General features: G+C 43.7%; 1 protein-coding gene across 3 annotated transcripts; it reads right to left on the bottom strand.

Moving 5' to 3' along the window:
• Positions 1 to 3,089: 3,089 nt before the first annotated feature.
• macroh2a2 (macroH2A.2 histone) lies at positions 3,090 to 13,032 on the bottom strand. 3 transcript variants are annotated; one of them, XM_004572497.5, is made up of 9 exons: positions 12,612 to 13,032; positions 11,006 to 11,183; positions 8,261 to 8,367; positions 5,455 to 5,652; positions 5,131 to 5,235; positions 4,944 to 5,043; positions 4,773 to 4,862; positions 4,407 to 4,581; positions 3,090 to 3,995 (listed from the first exon to the last, which is right to left on the bottom strand). In XM_004572497.5, exons 2-9 carry the CDS (start codon positions 11,175 to 11,177, stop codon positions 3,830 to 3,832), a joined length of 1,113 nt encoding a protein of 370 aa, XP_004572554.1. In that variant the 5' UTR covers positions 11,178 to 11,183; positions 12,612 to 13,032; the 3' UTR covers positions 3,090 to 3,829. The 3 variants fall into 3 exon arrangements, with proteins under 3 accessions (XP_004572554.1, XP_004572556.1, XP_004572555.1); XM_004572499.5 differs by having other exon boundaries at positions 12,504 to 12,614; XM_004572498.4 differs by lacking the exon at positions 12,612 to 13,032 and adding an exon at positions 12,217 to 12,416.
• Between the last annotated feature and the right edge of the window lie 6,813 nt (positions 13,033 to 19,845).

Here is a 19,845-nt window from a genome sequence, read left to right as displayed (position 1 = left end):
AGTACACCTAAAGCTGAGCAGACACTGTGCGATTTTTTCAGTCACGATATTCAGCTCCTGCTCAAACTGCACGATTGACTCGCAGGGGTTAGAAGTTGGTAGGTCACGATGCAGGTCTCACACTATACGCCCGATGCTCTGATGCGACCTGAGTGCTCACACTGTGCCTCCATAAAATGAAGGTTATAACAGAAAATCTGTCGCTCGCTCTCTCTGTCTTTCACTCACACAGACACACCACCACCATCAACTTTGCTAAATTGCTAATGAAAAACATTGATCAGGCAGCTGTGATTGAGCAGCAGTGTAGATCCAACTATTTTCACGGTTGTTGTGGTCGTGATAATTTTGTGATGCCACATCGAAAAGGCTCGGATGAGCTTTCCAAAGTTCTACAAGTTGTGCCTCCATCGCTTGTGTCCAGATCACACGCTGCACAGCCGTGCTGCTCCGTCTTTATCACCGACGTTTACGTGTTTGCGCGCGAGCAGTGTGAGCGGCTGTGGTGAGAACCTCATAGATGAATAATGATGATGAGTTAAGATGCGTAATCATGGGAACAAGCGGGTTTACAAACAGGAGCAGCTGATTAGCATTAGAAAAGCTGAAATAATACCTCAACTGAACTCAATTGTACTAAATGCACTAAATGTGCACTGTTACAAGAATGTTTTTTTTTCTATTATTTTCTATTATTTTAAGTTAAGCAGGACAGAGTTCTTTTAAAGAAAGATTTACTTATATTCTCAAAAGTTAAGCATGACAGGCTTCTGTTTAAGAAAGAGACCTGTTTTACTGTGTTAATGTTGTCATTTTGAGCTAAAAATAAATGGCTAAATGATCATTTGTTTCACATGTGTTCATATCACAAAGAATAGAATATGCATCTACTTAAATCAACTTCAAGTCAAATGGTTAAAAAAATAATTTCACACACAAAAAAGAGCTAGAAAATTCACCACACTGGGAAGGGTGAAGACAACTGGGTCGCCCGGCCCTGGCCACGAGGTGTCCCTTATTTATTTTCCAGGGAGTTGGCAACCCTATCCGTAACTTTCTTTTTATTTTTCGTTTTTGTCTACATTGTACTGAAATGCTTCATTATTGCAAACATTTTAAGATATACTTGTTATTCTTAACATCTTAACAGATACTCTGACCCATAACTATCGTAAAACGCTACGACCGGAAGTAGAAACCTTTCGCGCATGCGGGGTACCGATCGGGTTTCCGGTACGGATCGGGTAGTGACACGCACTACGCGTACTACGTACGGTGCGTAGGGTTAGGGTTAGTTCGCGAAGTACGAGAAGTGCGGAAGTGAGAGGCTTGTGAAATGGGACGGTATACGCTTCGTCGCGCTGTTCAGGTTGCCTAGCAACCATGATACTAACCGCGATACACGTTACATACAGCTTTGTTTGACAGAAATGAAGCATTTTTGTTCATTCATTTTTGTCATGACATCACTTTGATTAGTTGAGTATCTGAGGCTGAGACCACAGGACTGTAAAACATGATTGTTGGGCTTCATTTCTGTGCTGAACAGTCATTTAAGATTAGTTAGTAAATAACAATTAGTTCATGTTGTTCATGAGACTAAAGTCATCTCACTGTGGTAATGTAAATATAATATGGCCAATATTATAGTATTGTCAGATTATGATCTATATCTATAGATCTATCTATAAAATCACTGACTTTCAGCTTGTTGTGTTTGTGGATATATGACTGACTGTAATTATTAAACATTCGCACATAAATAAGTGACGTCATATTCAGTACTTTTGACAGTTCACTCTTCGGCCGCTCCCTTCTGCCGTAATTTGCATCAAAATTATCCACACCCACCGCCGCGCTATGAATTATGGGATCTATGGGACCACGAAGCGTGCACCGGACCACGCTTGATATTTGGGGAAATCAACGGCGCATTTGGAGTACACTTCGAATTGGGACAGCCGTCGTCGCGTGGCGGTGACGTAACCGCACTTAAAATGCGTACTTCAAGCGTGCAGACCCTCAATAAATGTAAGGTGTGTACCTTCTGTCAAGAGCAACCTGAAACAGTTTCTCATCTGCTTTGGTCATGTAAATTTACGTGTAAATTCTGGAAGGATTTCCACAAGTTTATTACTGACTTTGTTCTCCCTAATCTTCAACTATACTATAAGGATGTTATCTTTGGCTATTATTATTTTAAAGACAAGGACAATGATGCTTTCTTCTTTATAAATTTGGTTTTATTTTTGGCAAAATTTCATATACACAAAAGGAAAGTCCTCAGCAGAAAGCCTGAACTTCTTGTATTAAAAATGGAACTTGCACAATATATAAGGACAATCTCCTCATCAAAAAACACTAAGGCTCTCAAGACTGTTAACATCTGTAACCGATTGAAACTGCTAACTTGATTTTGGCTCTTGCAAACTTTTGTTTATTTATGTTCCCCTTAATTTATTTTATTTTTTGTACTCACTTTTGTCTCACTGTCCTTGTCACTCTTTCTGTTCTTCATTGTACTACCACAATGTCACCTTTTACGTGATCCCTGTTTTACTTGACTGTATGTCTAAAATGTGATAAAAAAAAATTAAAAAAAAGAAGAAGCGTGCAGACCCTGAATTGGGACACAGCCCCTGACATAGCTTCTTCTTCTTCTTCGGGGTTTAACGGCAGCTGGCATCCTTGTACATGCAGTGCTCCCATCTTCTGTTTCAGTCCGTTATTACACTCTTAAATCCTGCTACTTATTCCTGCGTCTTTCAGGATCTTACAAAGCTTAAAACGACGCGTCGACTATTAAATCAGTCGTCGATGATTTTGATAGTCGACGTAATCGTGATTAGTCGACCAATCGTGGCAGCCCTAGTGTGTATATACGTATATGTATGTGCAAAATAACTTTTTTGTCCCTTTTATCTTCATCCCTGATCGATCGCTGTGGCACCACAACATGTTTCATCTTAGCAGCTTCTCACAGTTGTCATTTGCGCTGAGCCCTGTACATTTTCCAGTATTCGTACTGGTGGTTACACCTGTGACCACAGCAGGTTTGACAGTTGGATGGACTACTCTGCACAACAAAATGAAATGATGCTAATTTATTTTTGAGTCAAACTGTTCAACTGAGGAAAAAAATACTACAGAGACAAAGACATATACAACCAATATTTGTTGTAACTGTAACAAACACAGAGTCTTTGCAGTGTGCACTAGTAACAAAATTTAAAGGTCATTCAAGAATGAAGCCAAAGCAACCCAGATCAGTTAGAAACAGAATTTCGGTAGAATCACAGATGAAGTTTTCTATCAAATGGCATTTCTAAAATCCAAAAAAGCCTCTTATATACACAGGGTGTACCGTGCCTCCAGCTGTGCTTTGTTCTACTTTAAAACAATATTGTGAAAAAGGAGAGGAGATGGTAAGAAGAGGTGCTGACACTGAGCAGACCTCTGGTGTAAAACGGTTTTATTTCATAGCAGAATGCCAACCACAGGTTTGAATTAGTAAACTAAATATATCAGAAAATACCGATGCTGCGAAAGAACTGTTACATTTGTACATGGATATAAAAACAGTGAAATGAGGAGCCAAGAGAGCAAACTCTACCCACTTAAATTATCTACTCTAGAAAGAATACGATCTTTGAAGGAACAGTGGAACAGAAATGTGAACAGCACTCCACACACAGATAGATTTCTTCTTTAACACATTCCACATGGAAAACCCTACTGTGGGACCACCTACCTATACCAACAGTGACAAACAACAGTTAAAAAATAGCCCCCAAACACACGCACACACACACGCACAAACCGGCAATCTTCATTTGGCCTCCAGCTTGGCCATTTCCTGAAGGTATATTCCGATGCTCTCGCTGTCAAACAGCACAAAGTAAATGTTTTTCAGAGAGGAGCTGGTGCAGGACACAAAGTGGTTGGAGATGGCCTTGAGGATGAGCTGAGCGGCTGTTTGCTTTGGGAATCCGTTCCTGTGGGAAACGGTTGGACAAATGAGACTGAGGAAGACAAACGACAAAGCTGTTTGTGATGAAGAGTAGCTGAACAAATGGCAGAGCTACGGCTAAAAATCTGTCTGCAAACGTGTTCGGTCTGCAGGCTGACGGTCACTTTGCTACACAGATCAGTGGAGCTGGACGTACACTGGACCAGGTGCAGATCCACACTGTTAGCTGAGGCCCTGGGTGAGTGTGTCCTCCCATTTATACACACAGAATACAAGCTGAGATCAGCAGATCTGCACTCAATCTTACTGTAACGGTCACGGCGAGGTCGACAGCTACATGCTCATTTACACTCATGTCTAACGCACAAAAGGCGTCGCGGTCGGGGACCAAAGAGACGCGTCTATGAGGCGACACACTGTGTGTGATGGAGCTCACCGTCCAGCAGGCAGCGAGGGGAAAGCCACAGACTTGAGCTTCTTCTCCTCTGCTGCTGAGAGGCAGTTCTTCACAGTCTTCTCGAGCTGGTCCTCACACTTCTCTGAGCCCCACTGTGGGATGTTACAGTGGATGATGAAGCGGGCTGCCATGCCACTGGCCTGGCTCACTGCCACTGCAGGATGAAAGCATGTTAGGGTGACCACCGTCGCCTCAGACAAAAACGTGTCTGCGCCCAGTCTAACAGCTGATCTCTGTGCACTCTATTTACTAGGCCCGGATTTGCATGTATCACGCTGTCTCATCAGCTACATCCTACTGTGGACATGGATGTGATTCAGTGGCTGTGACGACGCAGCTGCGTACCTGATGCTACCTCCAAAGGCCCTTGTGCTTTCCTCAGCTCCTTAACTCCTTCCAGGAACTCTCGACCTCCAGCTTTTTCCAGGGCGTTGCCTGGAAGACCAGCACAGCAGCCGCTCAGCATGAGGACGCATGAAAGAAACCAGACACGTTACATGAACCGGTGCTGCTTACCCACTCCATCTTTGAGGTCCAGCTCTGCATTGGTTGGGTTAATTATTCCCTCCACCTTGATTGTTCCAATTTTACTCATTTCACTTTCTGTTAATGAAAGCTGTGGATTCACAAAGACAGAGTGACAAACAGCTTTGAGCAGTAACACAACGCGGTGACTTTCAGCTGGGCTTTTAACGCGGCTTACTTTCTGTCCGAGAAAGAGACTCTTTGCTGACAGGATGGTGAATCCATCACCGGGACCGTCTTCCACTGTGGAGTTTGATACAGCCTCTTTGTCATTGTCTGTGCTCTTTGCCAGATGGAGAGAAAAACGTTCACTTCAATCAGCATTTAAGTTACCAAATGATAATGACTCTGGTTCTTTCTCGAGTGCATTAAACCAGCTCTGGTTTGTCTCTTCTCTGATTGAACAAATCAAACACAAATGTACAGAACACACGGCTGTTAACAGAAGAAGGGTTAGAGACTCATCGCCATCATCACAGATGGCTTTGCTGGGCACACTGACCTTTGGCTTGCGCCCTCGTTTGCCTTTAACCTTTTTGAAGGTTTTGGTGGGCTTCTTGCTCTTCAAGCGTTCCTCCTGCTTGTCCGTGACAGACGCCTGGCTGTCCACTTTCACTCGGCCTCCCCTCTTCTTGGAGAGCAGCTCTGGGTGGATACGAGGTAGAACCCCTCCGTTTGATATGGTCACTCCTCGCAGAAGCTGATGGAAGAAGCATTTTGATAAATGAACTCATGTCTGTGAAGAAACGTTGTCTGTGCACACACGTGACCATGTGGTGACCTCCGTCTTTGTTTGAGGATGATACAAAAATCGCTCCACAGCCGACAGGTGAATGCTGTTTACCACACTGTAGTGACGGCTGCACTGTGAGACAGATTCATGTATATAGAGGTTTTTTTAATATGCGTGTGCCCATGGTGACAAAAAGGTTCATCATCATCATTTAAATGCAATTATCATGAACATTACCCTCCAAACAGACAGCTGAGAAGAAGAACTGATGTCAAATAAGATATAAAAAGATGTTCACTTGTTAGTAAAATATGAGAAGCTCATATAAGTCAGTGTGGAGCATTGTGCACGCTCGGTCTGAGCAGCCGGAGGCTTTCCAGGCCGATGCTGTAATCTCCCCGTGTCCCAGGTCAGCCCTGGGGCAGCGTGGCCCGAACACCTCGCCCAGGCTGTGACCCCCTCTGCTGAGGAGCAGGAGCCCCTCTCCAACGAGGTCGGCCGCCTTTTGAAGGAAGCCACATTCAAACTAACAACTAAAAGGTTGGCCTGGATCAACAACTGCAGCGCCATCTGGTGGCAAATAGCTACATAACATTCAGGACACAATTTAGCAGCATCATCCTCAGCCTGTGAAGGAGGATGTTGTGCAGCTCCAGACTGAGAGCGGCTGATGCTTATTTCACATCTTATTCAGAATAATTAGATTCACTGTAGTCTGTGGGAGCTGCGATTGGTCGGGCTGCCGGGGACAAATGATGATTTCACTCACCGACATCCAAATCAAGCCGTAACCTTCATGCAGCGTGTTTTCTGTCCAACTACTACAGCAGACAGAGAAAAATCCACACAGACACACGAAAAACCCCGAGATCCCACGACCGGTGTGCTGAGAGACGGCACCTGAGAGACAGGTGACGAACCAGCTGGTCAAAGCTCTGAATGGCTCATTTATTTGGCTCCTTACCGATTTCTTATTCTTTAGCATTTACGTCACACTTCAACGTTTCTGATCATCAAACTAATTTTAATGTTAACATAGCAATCCAAACCTACCAGCTATGTGGAAAATGAACTGGAGTCCTGCAATATCTGAACTCAGATACATCATAGCAACAGTGAAACATGAGCTGTGTCCCAAAACGTCGGCTGCTTCCTCCTGAGGCCGCATTTGTAGACTGATTACGTCACAGCGACTGTCCCAATTCATAGACAAATGCGTCCTCCATTTCCCCAGGTTTGAAGGATGGGTCGGGTGTGTCCTTCGTGGCCCAACCTATCCCAGAATTCATAGCGCGGCCTAGCCAATTCCAGTTTTCAACAATGGCGGCCACTACCTAAGTTTTAATATTACTCTTATTAATCTTTCTGGGTCACAAAATAAACCTTTAAGATATTTTCAGGCGAGAATGTAGCTGAGTAAACTTCAAATATCTGCTGTTTATCAAGACATCGCATATTTGCAAAAGTGCTCCGACGTTTTCGGAGACGTCTGTTACCCACCAGCTCGATAGCGAGCCGGCGGGTTCAATGGTCACTGAGCCGGCGAGAGCAGCGGACTCCCGCTTCATCGTTTTCAGACCCACCGCGCTCTTTCGCTACTCAGGTTAAACATGATATACGTCACTCGGATAACTAAAAAATGTTATTGTTTGGCTTTTTTCAGTGTTTGATTTGTTCGTGAGTAAATCGGTTTGGCTGAGATTAAAGTCATTAGATTATATTAAATAAAACTTCATTAATCCATCGGGTGGGTTCCTCTGGGGTTTTCACACAGCTAAACGTCAAACAGAAAAATGATTGGTAAAGTAAATCCGTCAGGCATCTTTCTTGGCCTTTAGTCAATAATTCTGATGGCAAAAGAACCAACAGGTGAGACAAAAAAACAAACAAAAACTGATTAAACAGACGTGTGAGACGGTCGAGAATTTACAGCAGTGTCCTGTTACATTTCAGACAGCAAGGAGCAGACGGCCAAGTTTATTAAACTCCACCGAGACAGCGCTGACGCAAACCTGACCGTCCCATTTCACGGTCGCCGTAAGTTTATGGCCTGAAGTTCAAGCATGCGCAGCAGCAAGTAAACCTCTACAAAGACAACAAACGAAATGATGTGAAAGGCCAGACTGAAACCAGACTGAGGCACGACCGTCAACAGGCTTCATACTCTGAACCGTCCAGTGGGGCTGAACGACCTCAGCTGCTGTGGCCAAAGGTGGCAAAACCAGTTCAAATGTTAAGGTGACTTTTTCCACACAGGCCAGCTGGGTGTGGATAGCTCATCATTACAAACTGAAGTTTGTACTTAGACGGGTCATCTTTTTCTAATATTAACATTTGTTTTAAACATTTACGTGCAACTCAACCAACCAGGGGTTGGTTACATCAGCAAGTATTTACGCTTCTCCTTGTTTGTCTTCTTATGAGCAGTCCTGAAAACATGCATCAATGTTTAAACAACCTTTAAGATCAAACCTTCAATAAACTTTGGCGAAAGGTGTAAAACACGCTGGCCAGTTTGATGTGTTAGCATACACGTATGCGTCACGTATGTGTCACGTATAGAGCACTGTGTTACCTGGTTCAGCTCCTCGTCATTGGCCACAGCCAGCTTGATATGCCTCGGAGTTATTCGGCCTTTCTTGTTGTCCCGTGCTGCGTTTCCTGCCAACTCCAAAATCTCAGCTTACAAGAGAGGAAACACATGGTGCACACTCATTAGGCAGCATTTAAACATGTTTATTGTATTTTCCTTCACTCAGCATGTAACAGATTGTACTGGTGTGAAACTACACGGCTGCAGCAGTGAGTCTGTGTCTAACACTGACTGATTAAACTCCTTCATTTTGTTCCTATATGCTAAAAACAGCATATTCATAGCCAATAACCGGTCAAATGAGCTGTCAGCAGCATTTGTGGATCTATAACACTTTATAAACTATATATTCTTCATGACAATAACCTCCAGTTTACTGGAGGTTATATATATATATATATATATATATATATATATATATATACATACATACATACATACATACATACATACATACATACATACACACACACACACACACACACACACACACACACACACACATATACATATATATATATATATATATATAGTTTCAGTTTTATTTGTCATATGCAAGTTAGCACAGCGTCGACATTGCAATGAAATGTGTTTGACGAGCAGCAGTCACTCAGCAGCATAGTACAGTAGAAGAAATATAATAAAAAAATAAATAGAAAAACAGTATAGAGCAAAATATTAGAGAGACATGGTAAAAGAGAAAAGATGACTAAATATATATGTATCTATAAATATAAATATATGTACACTAGTGATTGAATAAGAAAATCTTGAAGAGAAATATGACGGGGGGCAGATGGGATATTGCACAGGAATGAGCAGCAGAAATTTACAGTATTGCACTTTTAAATATAAATATCAATGACAATAAAGTGGAGTGACCAGTGCAGATTAAGCAGAGTACTTGTGAAGCTGCAGGTAGCTTCTGAGCGCGTCCTGTGGACTGTGTGTGTGTTTAAGTGTTGTGGTTGAGGTGTCGTATGGTTGGTGGTAAAAACTGTTTTTAAGTCTTGTAGTCCGAGCAGACAGACTCCTGTAACGTCTGCCAGATGGTAACAAGAACAGCTGATGTGCTGGGTGGCTGTGGTCCTTGATGATGCTGTGTGCTTTACGGAGGCTGGAGATAAATGTCCTGAATGGCAGGAAGCCTCGTGCCAGTGATGTGCTCTGCTGCCTTCACCCTCTGTAGTGATTTACGGCTGCTGGCAGAGCAGCTTCCGTACCAAACTGTGATGCAGCTCGTCAGCAAGCGCTCGACTGCACACCTGTAGAAATTTGAGGTGATGTTGGCGTTCATGCCAAACTTCCTCAGCCTCCTCAGGAAGTAAAGCCGTCGGCGAGCTTTCCTGATAACAGTGTCTGTGTGAAGGGTCCAGGAGAAGTCCTCGGTGATGTTGACTCCAAGGAACTTGAAGCTGCTGACCCTTTCGACCTTGACACCGTTGATGTGGATGGGCTGGTGTTCCCTGACTGGTCGTTTCCGGTAGTCCACTATCATCTCTCTAGTTTTGCTGATGTTGAGATATAATCTAGAGTTACCTTATGTTTACATTTTATTTTGCTGTTTTTACTGTTGCTGTAATAAAATGTAATATTATTATAGTTACACACCCACTGATGTTTAGATATATGTCCATTAGCAGGCTGGACCTCATCAGCCCAACCCTGGAGCTTACTGTTAGCTTGCTTTATCCATTCCTGCTCCTATGTTTGGGATCCCTGCTGTGTTGAAACTATTATGTCCATGTTTCAGCCATCGAGCTGTGATTCGAGGAGAAGTTGAAGAATATGGATGTCCCTCTCCGTCTTTACTATGCTATCCATTTTGTGCCTGTACCACTGACAGCCAAACAGCCCCAGAGCATGATGCCACCACCATGCTTGACCTTTGGTGTTCTTAGGTTTGCAAAGCCTCGACTCCTGCAGGATGGCCTCTCTCACTGAGGCAAAACGTTTTTCAGGAGGCACGTGGCTCCTGGTCATGGCAGGCTTGATGTTTCCTGGGTTGTTCCCGAACACCCTAACCTAGTTACTCTCATCTGAGAGCGACAGTTACCCTGGCAAAGTGGTTACACATCAGAATAACTGTCTGAACTGCTTATCTTGGAGTCTGCAGGTGTTTAGAAATGGCTCCGTGAGGCTCTGTGTATGGCTCCTTCCCAACTTGTGCACAAGTCTGCTCGCTGCTCGTTTCACAGGCTACTCCCGTATTCAGCAGTGAGTCACCACAGCAGGTAGCGTCACACATTTGATCTGACAAAGTTTCATCCCAGGCCTCCTCCGGGATTTCATCCAACAAACGTGGCACATTTAAAGCTAGCAGCATGTTTCGAAGAAGCTGAGACGGGCAACAAACGACTGAACAGGCTGTAAAGATGCATAATTACATTAGTTGTTTACAGGTCACAGAAGGACTGTCTTTGACCTCATCCAGACCCAGTGAGGTTAAAAAGGTTTAGCTTTAGTTAACAGTACGTTCATTAATGTTGAGTCAGAAATGTATCAGAACTGTGAGCTGCTCTTTGGAGTCAGTCTGCCTCTGTATGTGACAAAGTTTCACAGGTTAAATGTCAATCACATATATATATATATACCCACATAAAGGATTATCAAAGTACTCTGAGCTTTGAGTGTTGCAGAAATTCAACTTTGAATTATGTCCCTTAGATATGCCACAGCACACTGAACACACTCACACACTCACATGCTCTCATGTATCAAACTTACCTGCCAGGTACTCAATTACAGCTGCCATGTACACCGGAGCCCCCATGCCAATGCGATATTTGTGCGTGCCAATGCGCAGATACCGCATCATGCGCCCCACTGGGAAGATGACACCTGCCCTGGCTGAACGGGACAGCTTGGTGGCCTTCTTCTTTCCTCCTCTGGCTGACATGTTTGTCTGGACACAGTGCGACAACAGCCAGTGACTGACACAAACACATGCTAACAATAATGAAACTCTCGTTAGCAGGATGCTCTGTTCCTCTAAACTGTACTAAATAAATACGTGTGTCCTCACAATTTCCACAACACTCAGCCGCAGTGAAACCAGATCAATGCAGTGGCATGTAAATAACCCCTTTCCCATCATCCTGATGACATGTTTTAACTGTAAATGAATGCACTGTTTTATATGGAGCTCACAGCCACTGCCAATTTAGAATCACAAATTAATTAGCATGACTTTGGGGAGAAAGCTGGAGGCCCAGCAGAAACACAGGGGAACAGAGAGAACATGAAAACTCCACCCGTGTATAGGCAGATGGCCCCGCCCCTCCCTGAGCCTGGTTCTGCCGGAGGTTTCTTCCTGTTAAAAGGGAGTTTTTCCTTCCCACTGTCGCCAAACTGCTTGCTCATAGGGGGTCATATGATTGTAGGGTCGCCCTTACACAAAGCACCTTGAGGCGCCTGTTGCAGTGATTTGATGCTGTACAAATAAAACTAATTGAATTAAATACAGAGTTCAATGGAAACTGTACATTAATGTATATTAAACAAATTCAATCAGAAACAGCGAGTTATTATTTGACAGCTTTTCAAGCATCATGTGTTCACAGCTGTCCCCACATACGTGACGCTCAGGTGAGAACATGGTTTCTGACGTCAGCCAGGTGCTGGTGGGAGACGCAGTCCCGGCGTGAACACACTAGCTGCGTGTGCTTTCATTGCACATTCTTTTACACGTGTGGCTGTGTGTGTGCGTGGTGTCATAATGAAGGGCACGGTGTTTGTTTTCCACGCCGCGCTATTCGGAAAGGTTATTGATATGCTGCGGCCTGCATCCGCGCCGCTGGAGTTCACGCACATCGTCCCCACGTATGTACAAACAGCATCACGTCGCTAGTGTTAATAGTGTGGATAGTGTACGTGCGTGTAGTGTAAACGGAGAAAAGGGGAACGCGACCTCAGCATGTAAGCTAACGTTACTGTACCGAGCTAGGTCGGAGCCAGGCGAGCGACACCTTTACGGCGTCGCCACAAAAGCCTCGCTTTGACGGCTGGCTCACGGAAAGTGTCGGAGCCGGCTTCGCTCCCACTGAGAAGTGTTTTTATTCCTTCACGGACACGAAGTCAGCGTGGACACGAAGCTACGAGCGGACGTTAGCTAGGTCGGGTCGGCACCATGTAGCAGCTTCAACGTTTAACGGCTCCGCGCACATCCGTTACCGTACCACACAGACATGAACCTGAACGAGCCTTTTCTCCACAGCAGACCCACCCGCCCCTTCGTTTTCCACGGAGGCTCCAACACACGGAAAGTAACGCGTCCCCGTCGATCCGGATATGCGCTGCGCTTCGAAACATCAAATAAAGCCCAAGTTTCTACCTGTTTTTCTAACGTGAATCTGCGCGAACTCGTGACGCTCCTGTGCAGCAACAGACGGGCCGTTGTGTTTTGCCGTCCTTGTGCCTAATAATCCTGGTTCCAGACCTCAAGAAAAAAAATCCCACACTGCAAGCAGGAACAGCGTAGTTGGTCGGAGGCTGGCTCTGTGCTACTGATGCTGCAAAGGGGAAAAATTCAGCGGAGGGAAAATCCTGCAAAAACGCCCCCGACAGCTCTAACGGAGATCAACGCAACACAATCCTACGGCAAAGTAACTGCTGGTAAAATCCACATTAGCCCAAATAAATAGCTTACAGCCTAAAACGGCACCACAATAGGCCTGTGAGTGTATTTCACTGCATATCCCTGGCGTTTGTTAGCTAAAGAGTGAAGGCTGTGAATAGAGTCCAAAGTGGAATGAAACAGGAAGTGGACATCTGTCCTTAAGCATCCAGACTGGGGGTGTGAGACTCGGGCTGATAATCCTAGAGACATCACAACAGTCAGATCATTTAGCTGTAGCTCAGGAAGTAGAGCAGGTCACCTACTGATTGGAAGGTTGGTGGTTTGATCCCTGGCTCCTCCAGTCTGCATGCCAAGTATCCCTGGCCAAGATACTAACTCCAAGTTGCTCTCTGCTGCATCCATCGGAGTGTGAATGTCGTTAGAAATCAGTTTAGAGTCAGTGAGAATGGGTGTGATTGGGTGAATGTTGTATACAGTGCTTTGAGTACTCTGGGAGAGTAGAAAAGCGCTGTATAAGAATCAGTTCATTTACCATCATTTGAGTCCATCTTTAATTGACCAGAGCCAATAGATGCAGGCACAGCTACATCCACCTACTGAAGATCTGCATCTGTTATAACGTGTTTGCCCTTGATTCTTCCTAACATCACTACACAGTGTTGAATTTCACAAACATTACATCTTAGGATGTGAGCTTCTCTGTTGTGCTAATCACTGTGTTAGTGGCACATCCTGCAACTCCCCTCTTCCCTCGCATGATTGGAAATAGCTGTTTTTCGTGTACGTTAAACCTGAATTGGGTTCAGAAAAACTGTCTCCCTCTCTCTGTCACATTGTTTCACATTACTGTGGTTGTTTGCACAGTTTTTTTTTTTACATTTCAGTTGATTTATTTTTATTTTTACGGTGATCATGTTCAATGGGATGGGAATAAGGATGATCCCACCACAACAGAGCCTCCAGTGTGTTTTACAGATAGATAGCTTGTACCTCTGTCCTGATGTGCTCCATACATACATACATACACATATAACCATAAATTTCAAATTTGGATACATCAATCCATAAAACCTTTGCATCCACTTTCAGAGATATCCTCAAAATGATTATGGATGAGCAATGAGGTGACAGTTGCATTGTCAGAGGACCAAATGGCTGAGTGGCCTGTTCTGTCCCTGAGAAGGAGCCTCCTCTGCTCCCCTCTAGTGCAGCCACCAACTGCAGAGCATTTACCAGGAAGACCCAACTAGCTTGTTTCTCCCTGCTTCATCTCCTCAGATCCCTGGGAGGAGTGGTGGAGGTTTTGAGGTGGGACTGGTGTTCAGTATCACCATGGAAGCCCCATATATGCTGCCATATATATATGGCAGCACAGGAGCAAGCTCAGAGCACAAGATCCATAGAGGCTGGGGTCTATCACACCAGGTAAGACCCCAGGTGCAGGCTGTGTAAAGATGCCCCTTAGACAATCCAGCACATAACAGCAGGGTGTAAGATGCTAGCAGGCAAGGCATACATGGAACGCCATAACCAAGTGGCCGGCATAGTGTACAGGAACATCTGTGCCGAGTATAACCTGGAAGTCCTGAGGTCAAACTGGGAGACGCCCCCAAGGGTGGTGGAGAATGACCTCGAGCTCGAGAAAATGTGGAGGGTGAAGGTAACTGGTCCCAGTGGTAATCGAAGCACTCTGTGCAGTGACTCCCAAGCTAGGCGAGTGGCTCCAGCAGATCCCAGAAACAACATCGGAGAGCTCTGTCCAGAAGAGCGCAGTCCTGGGAACAGCTAAGATACTGCACAGGACCCTCAAGCTCCCAGGCCTCTGGTAGAGGAGCTTGAAGGATAGACCACCCACAGGGTCATCTGTCTTTGTGTGTGTGTGTGTTGTTTTTACTTAATCCCTTCATTAAGAGTATTTTTCCACTGCTGTGTTCTTAAGATGACATCAGAGAAGTATAAGCAGTGACTGGTAGGGAGGAAATGAGCAAAGACTTTGGAGATAATGGAAGTATTCTTACTTGGCTTAGTAGACAGGATAGCTGTGAGGGGAACCAGTAGGTGGCTTTTGGGAGTGATGTACATCAAAACGGTGGAGAGTGGCCAGGTCCACAGCGGACTCCGGGCTTGGACAAACCGGCAGCATTGTGCTCCAGGCGAGATGTAGCTGTGAGACACTTGAGTTATCCAGACAGGTGACTGGGAGACAAATGCAAGAGAATAGCCGGATCCAACATAAGCAAAGTGCACACTGGAAACAGTTTCATTTACTACCGATGGGGATGGGATGATAAGTCTTAGAAGCAGTGCCACAGCTGGTCCTTAAATACGCAGTTCAGGTGATGGCAATGTGCTGCAGGTATGAACATGTGGGAGACTTCCCACAGCTCCGCCCCAAAACCCAAACCTGTCCACCCAACCCACAGTATAGAGTGGATCATCTGCCAGGTGGAAGGTCTGTAGTTGGGTCTGTAGCTCATGAGGTCTGCTTGTTGAAATGCCCTTGGGGAAGATACTGAAGTCTGAGTTGGTGAGTTTTAGGATATTTGTGAATAACACATAAAAATCCTTATGCATAGGAAAAAAGCACATCTATGAATGTGGACTGTAAAAGTGAGTGCTGAGCGTAAAGCTTTATATCACTCCCAGTCCATGTTTCAGTGTTTTACTGTTTCTGGAGGAAATCACCGCTGGACTGCTGTAGATAGTTTTTCAGGTCTGCCACATCTTCGTCCACTTTGCTCAGTTTTTAATGTCACATTGTACACGATTCCAACATACTTCAGGTTTTTCATAGACAAAAAACTGGGAACAGATTACGTGGGTTTACGACAGGCTAGTAACAATTTAAGATTGGCTCTTTACTAAACTGTTTATGTAGACACAACAGTGGCTCATCCCTGCAGTTAAGTGAACGTTTATGCTTGAACAATAGGTAAGTGGCTTAACAAACCCCCTCTGCACATCAGTGATTTTTAAAAATAAAGTTGATTCAAAATGTTAGTGAGATTGTGAGACATTGCTTCCTGAAAGGACAAAGGACAAGCTAGGAACAGTAATTTTAGCTTACAGGGTCCCGAGAACAGCGTAAGATTGTTTCTGTCACAATAGGCTGTTGCTGAAACTCTATTTGACTTCTACCACCAGGGGTCAGTGCAGGATCTCTAATGACTCAGACAACAAACGTTTCTCTGGGTTCACCAGGTTACAGATGATGAGGATTGCAGAAAACAGTGATTTAATATTGTCTCATGACAAGCTTCCTGTCTTCAAAATGGATAAAGTTGGGCGTGCTGCAATAGTGTCATTTATGAAATGGTTCAACAACGTAGAGAGAAGACTGCTTAAAGCTCTGCCCTTCATCTTCGGTTATGGACTCACTGCTGTCTCAAAACAATTTGTGTTGAAAGGCTAGCAGTATAGTGTTATTTTTACAAAACCCTCTTTAGATGACTTCGCTTATGTAGACAAATTCTTTAGTCAAGTGTTTTTGTTTTTTGCCCAAAGTAAGCGCCCACAGCTGTGCACCTTCCAGCTGTGCACCTTCCAGCTGTGGCTTAAGGTGTACAGCTAGGTCAGTGGGTTGTATTAAGGTACCCCTGGGCCATATGCTGGCATTGAAATTGCCCTGATGCATCCATCAGAGTGTGAGTGAAAGTGGGATGCTTAATAAACATGAAAGGCAAAGGTGGGAAATTCATCTTCCCAAAGGGCCACATGAGTAACTGGAACTGTCACTGGAAGAGCTGTTCCAATGAGCTCATCTCAGCTCTGCTCTATGCTAATTGTATCTTGCAAAACCACAAAGAATCAATGAATCGCAAAGTAGAAGTACAAGTTAGCTCATCACAGCATGTACCCAGAATCAACTGGAGCTCATTTAGTTTTATTTCTAAGCGATGCTTTTCCCTTTGCAGCCAGTCTTAGGGTTCTCCACCTATAAAATCCCCCTTTAACTCCTGCTAGTAGTAGAAGTAGCATAAAACCAACGTATCTGTTGTTATTACACAGTACACAAATAAATGAACCACAATGACTGTCACAGCACCCAGTGATTTAGCCACTAGTGACATGAAGGGTGTGGGTCTGGTGGGCAGACAGGGGCAGATGTAAAATCCTGGGTTTTGAAGAAAAGGCTACTTAAGCATCCCCAGGCTTTGCTTCTCCCTCTTTTGTTTTTGGGAAACATTGTTACTGTTATATCTCATCAACCAAATGTTGACCTGCCGGTGTCTGAACTGCATGAGCTGGCCCACATCTCTGGAGTGAAGACTGGGCAATTGGAAGCCAGGTATTCATGACTGCATAGTGAGGGTCATTTGCCCAGTCCATGTAAGCCCACACTTCTCTGCCTGCCTGGTGGCCAATATTGTAAAGCTGGTATCTTCAGCACCACTCTCCAGTTGCTCCTAGATTGATGTAAAATGAATGCATGTACACAGAGTTGTTTGGTGACCTCTGTAAATAAGACCAAGTTAAACAGTAGAAACACTACTGACACTACTGACAATGAGCTACAAAACAGAGAACAGCATCACAACATTCTAGATCAATTCGATTTCAATTCAATTTAATTTTTAATTTTTTTATTTGTATAGCACCAAACCACAACAACAGTCGCCTCAAGGTGCTTTATATTGCACAGTAGATCGTACAATAATAGATATGACCCCCTATGAGCAGCACTTTGGCGACAGTGGGAAGGAAAAACTCCCTTTTAACAGGAAGAAACCTCCGGCAGAACCAGGCTCAGGGATGGGCGGGGCCATCTGCTGCAACCAGTTGGTGTTGGTGTATAAAGTCACAGTGAGTGAAAAAGATGAGTGAAGAAGAAACACCCAGTGCATAATGGGAATCCCCGGCAGCCTACGTCTATTGCAGCATAACTAAGGGAGGATTCAGGGTCACCTGGTCCAGCCCTAACTATATGCTTTAGCAAAAAGGAAAGTTTGAAGCCTAATCTTGAAAGTAGAGATAGTGTCCCTGTAGAGATTAAATTATTCATTAAATGCTCTTTGCATTACTTTAGTGTTAACCCACATCACGGCCCCTGTAAATACAGTAACACTTAACTTTTCATGTGTACACATATCTCCATAAATCCTTATCCTTATAAGGAGGACATAAAAACATAATTTTAAACTAGCCTGTGTGGCTTCCCATGATGCACTGTTTCTTGTTTACTCAGCTCTTTTCCTCCACTATCTGTCTTTTGCACAACACTTTGTAAAAGACTAAACACATTTTAAAATTCCAAGCAAAATAAGTTACTTCTGTTTTTATCTTAAAGCTGACATTAAGGGGAACTGCCTCCTGTTAGTCTTGTTCAACTCACCCTAAAAACTTGCTTTAGAGAGGCAAGCCTTGGATGACAATTTGTGTCAATGAAGATTCCCAAATATCGTCTGCTAAACTTCCAACAGCGCTGTGGCAAACCCCATGCCCGTACAGTGCTGGCCAAACCAGTGAGGACCACCACAGCTTGAATGAAGACTCCAGTCGGGCATATTCTCGCTGCGTATCTCCTCTGCCCCATAAATATTTCCTTCATCATGCTTTTAGCCTCCATGTCTGTGTTCTGTGTGATAAAAACATACATCTACTATTAAAAGAAGAAATATATTATAAAAGTAGAGACATCTCAACAAACATTTGAAGGCAAGACGAAGCTTCCCTAAACATACACATAGGCGCCAGACATCTGCTTTAGATTTTAATTTGCGATTAAGTTCATGTTTGTTTTATAATCCATAGATTCGTTACGTAGTTGATCTTTCCAGGATTAATACATTTGAACATTTATGTTTATGTAAGGTTATGTGACTGTGTGGGATTAGAGTCTAAAAGAGGTGCTATCACTTTAAGTATGTAAGTGCAATAGCAGCATGAAAGCCTGTGTGAGGGAACGAGCAGGAGCATGGACGCTCAGGAGTCTCACGGTTTCTGAGCGTGTGCACACGGGGTACTGGTTAAATGTCTTATTTTCGGAACTTTAATGCTTATTTTGGAAGGAATTTGTAATAAATAAATAATCCTCAAGTCAAAATTAAACTGGAGGCATTTCTTTTGGAAACCCAGGAACGCGCGTCAGCCATAGACTCCCTCTATGAACTTGGTTTATTGGAAGTTACTCTACAATACATTTCCAAGATTCCCACAAATTACACATTTAACAATATCTTGATTTCTCCCTTAACATAGAGCATATAAAATTTAAAAAATTGCACTGCAATAAGACCCTTACCGTGTCCAGGGTGTACCCTGTCCAGTCAGTAGTTTATTACAGGGCCATTCACCATTCACTCCATACCATTCACACTCACACCTATGGCTGTTTAGAATCACCAGTTAACCCCAGTAACTGCATGTCTGTGGTCTGCGGGAGGAAGCTAGAGTACCCGGAGAGAACATAAACACAGGGACAACGTGCAATTAACATTTAAAATATCAGATAGACGTCTTTGAGTCCATTTATTTATTTCTGCTTTTGAAACTTTATTTTTTTTAAAAAGGTTTTGAAGATTTGTTTTGTAATTTGTAATTCAAAATGTTTCTGAAATGAAGTTTTTATTGAGGAATCCATTTTCAATTTAAATTATTTAGTATTGGATTAATAATTCATTTTGAAATATGTATAATTAGCAATTTTATTTTAAACTAATCAAAGAATAAATTACTTTAGTAATGTCTAAAGAAATAGAAGATTCATATATGAATTTACTAAGGCATATTTTATTGCACATTCATTACTGATTCATTGTGATCACTGTACTGGTCCTCTATATTGGGACCAGTAAGGTGTGACACAGAAACACTCTGTGAAGCATGAGCAGGCATAAAGCAGGCAGGCGGTGCTTGAGCAGTGAAATCTAAAAGTAGCCCTGAGTTAGAACCTGATCCTGGAGTGAAAGCAGTTTGTCTCCTTACATGTCAGATCAGCATTCTCTCAGCCTTTTTGTAATGTGTCACCATCATTTGGTTGCAGTTGGCC

The sequence above is a fragment of the Maylandia zebra genome, linkage group LG13 (genome assembly GCF_041146795.1).
Source record: "Maylandia zebra isolate NMK-2024a linkage group LG13, Mzebra_GT3a, whole genome shotgun sequence".
Taxonomy (NCBI): domain Eukaryota; kingdom Metazoa; phylum Chordata; class Actinopteri; order Cichliformes; family Cichlidae; genus Maylandia; species Maylandia zebra.
The sequence above is the reverse complement of the archived record's forward strand: the minus strand, read 5'-3'. Positions and strand labels throughout refer to the sequence as shown.

Excerpts from the sequence above, each read along its gene's own strand:
- macroh2a2 (XM_004572497.5), bottom strand. The coding sequence starts at position 11,177 with ATGTCAGCCAGAGGAGGAAAGAAGAAGGCCACCAAGCTGTCCCGTTCA. Across the intron at positions 5,653-8,260 it reads ATGACGAGGAGCTGAACCAG|CTTCTGCGAGGAGTGACCAT; the intron begins GTAACACAGTGC and ends TTCTTCCATCAG. Across the intron at positions 5,044-5,130 it reads GTCTCTTTCTCGGACAGAAA|CTTTCATTAACAGAAAGTGA; the intron begins GTAAGCCGCGTT and ends GTGAATCCACAG.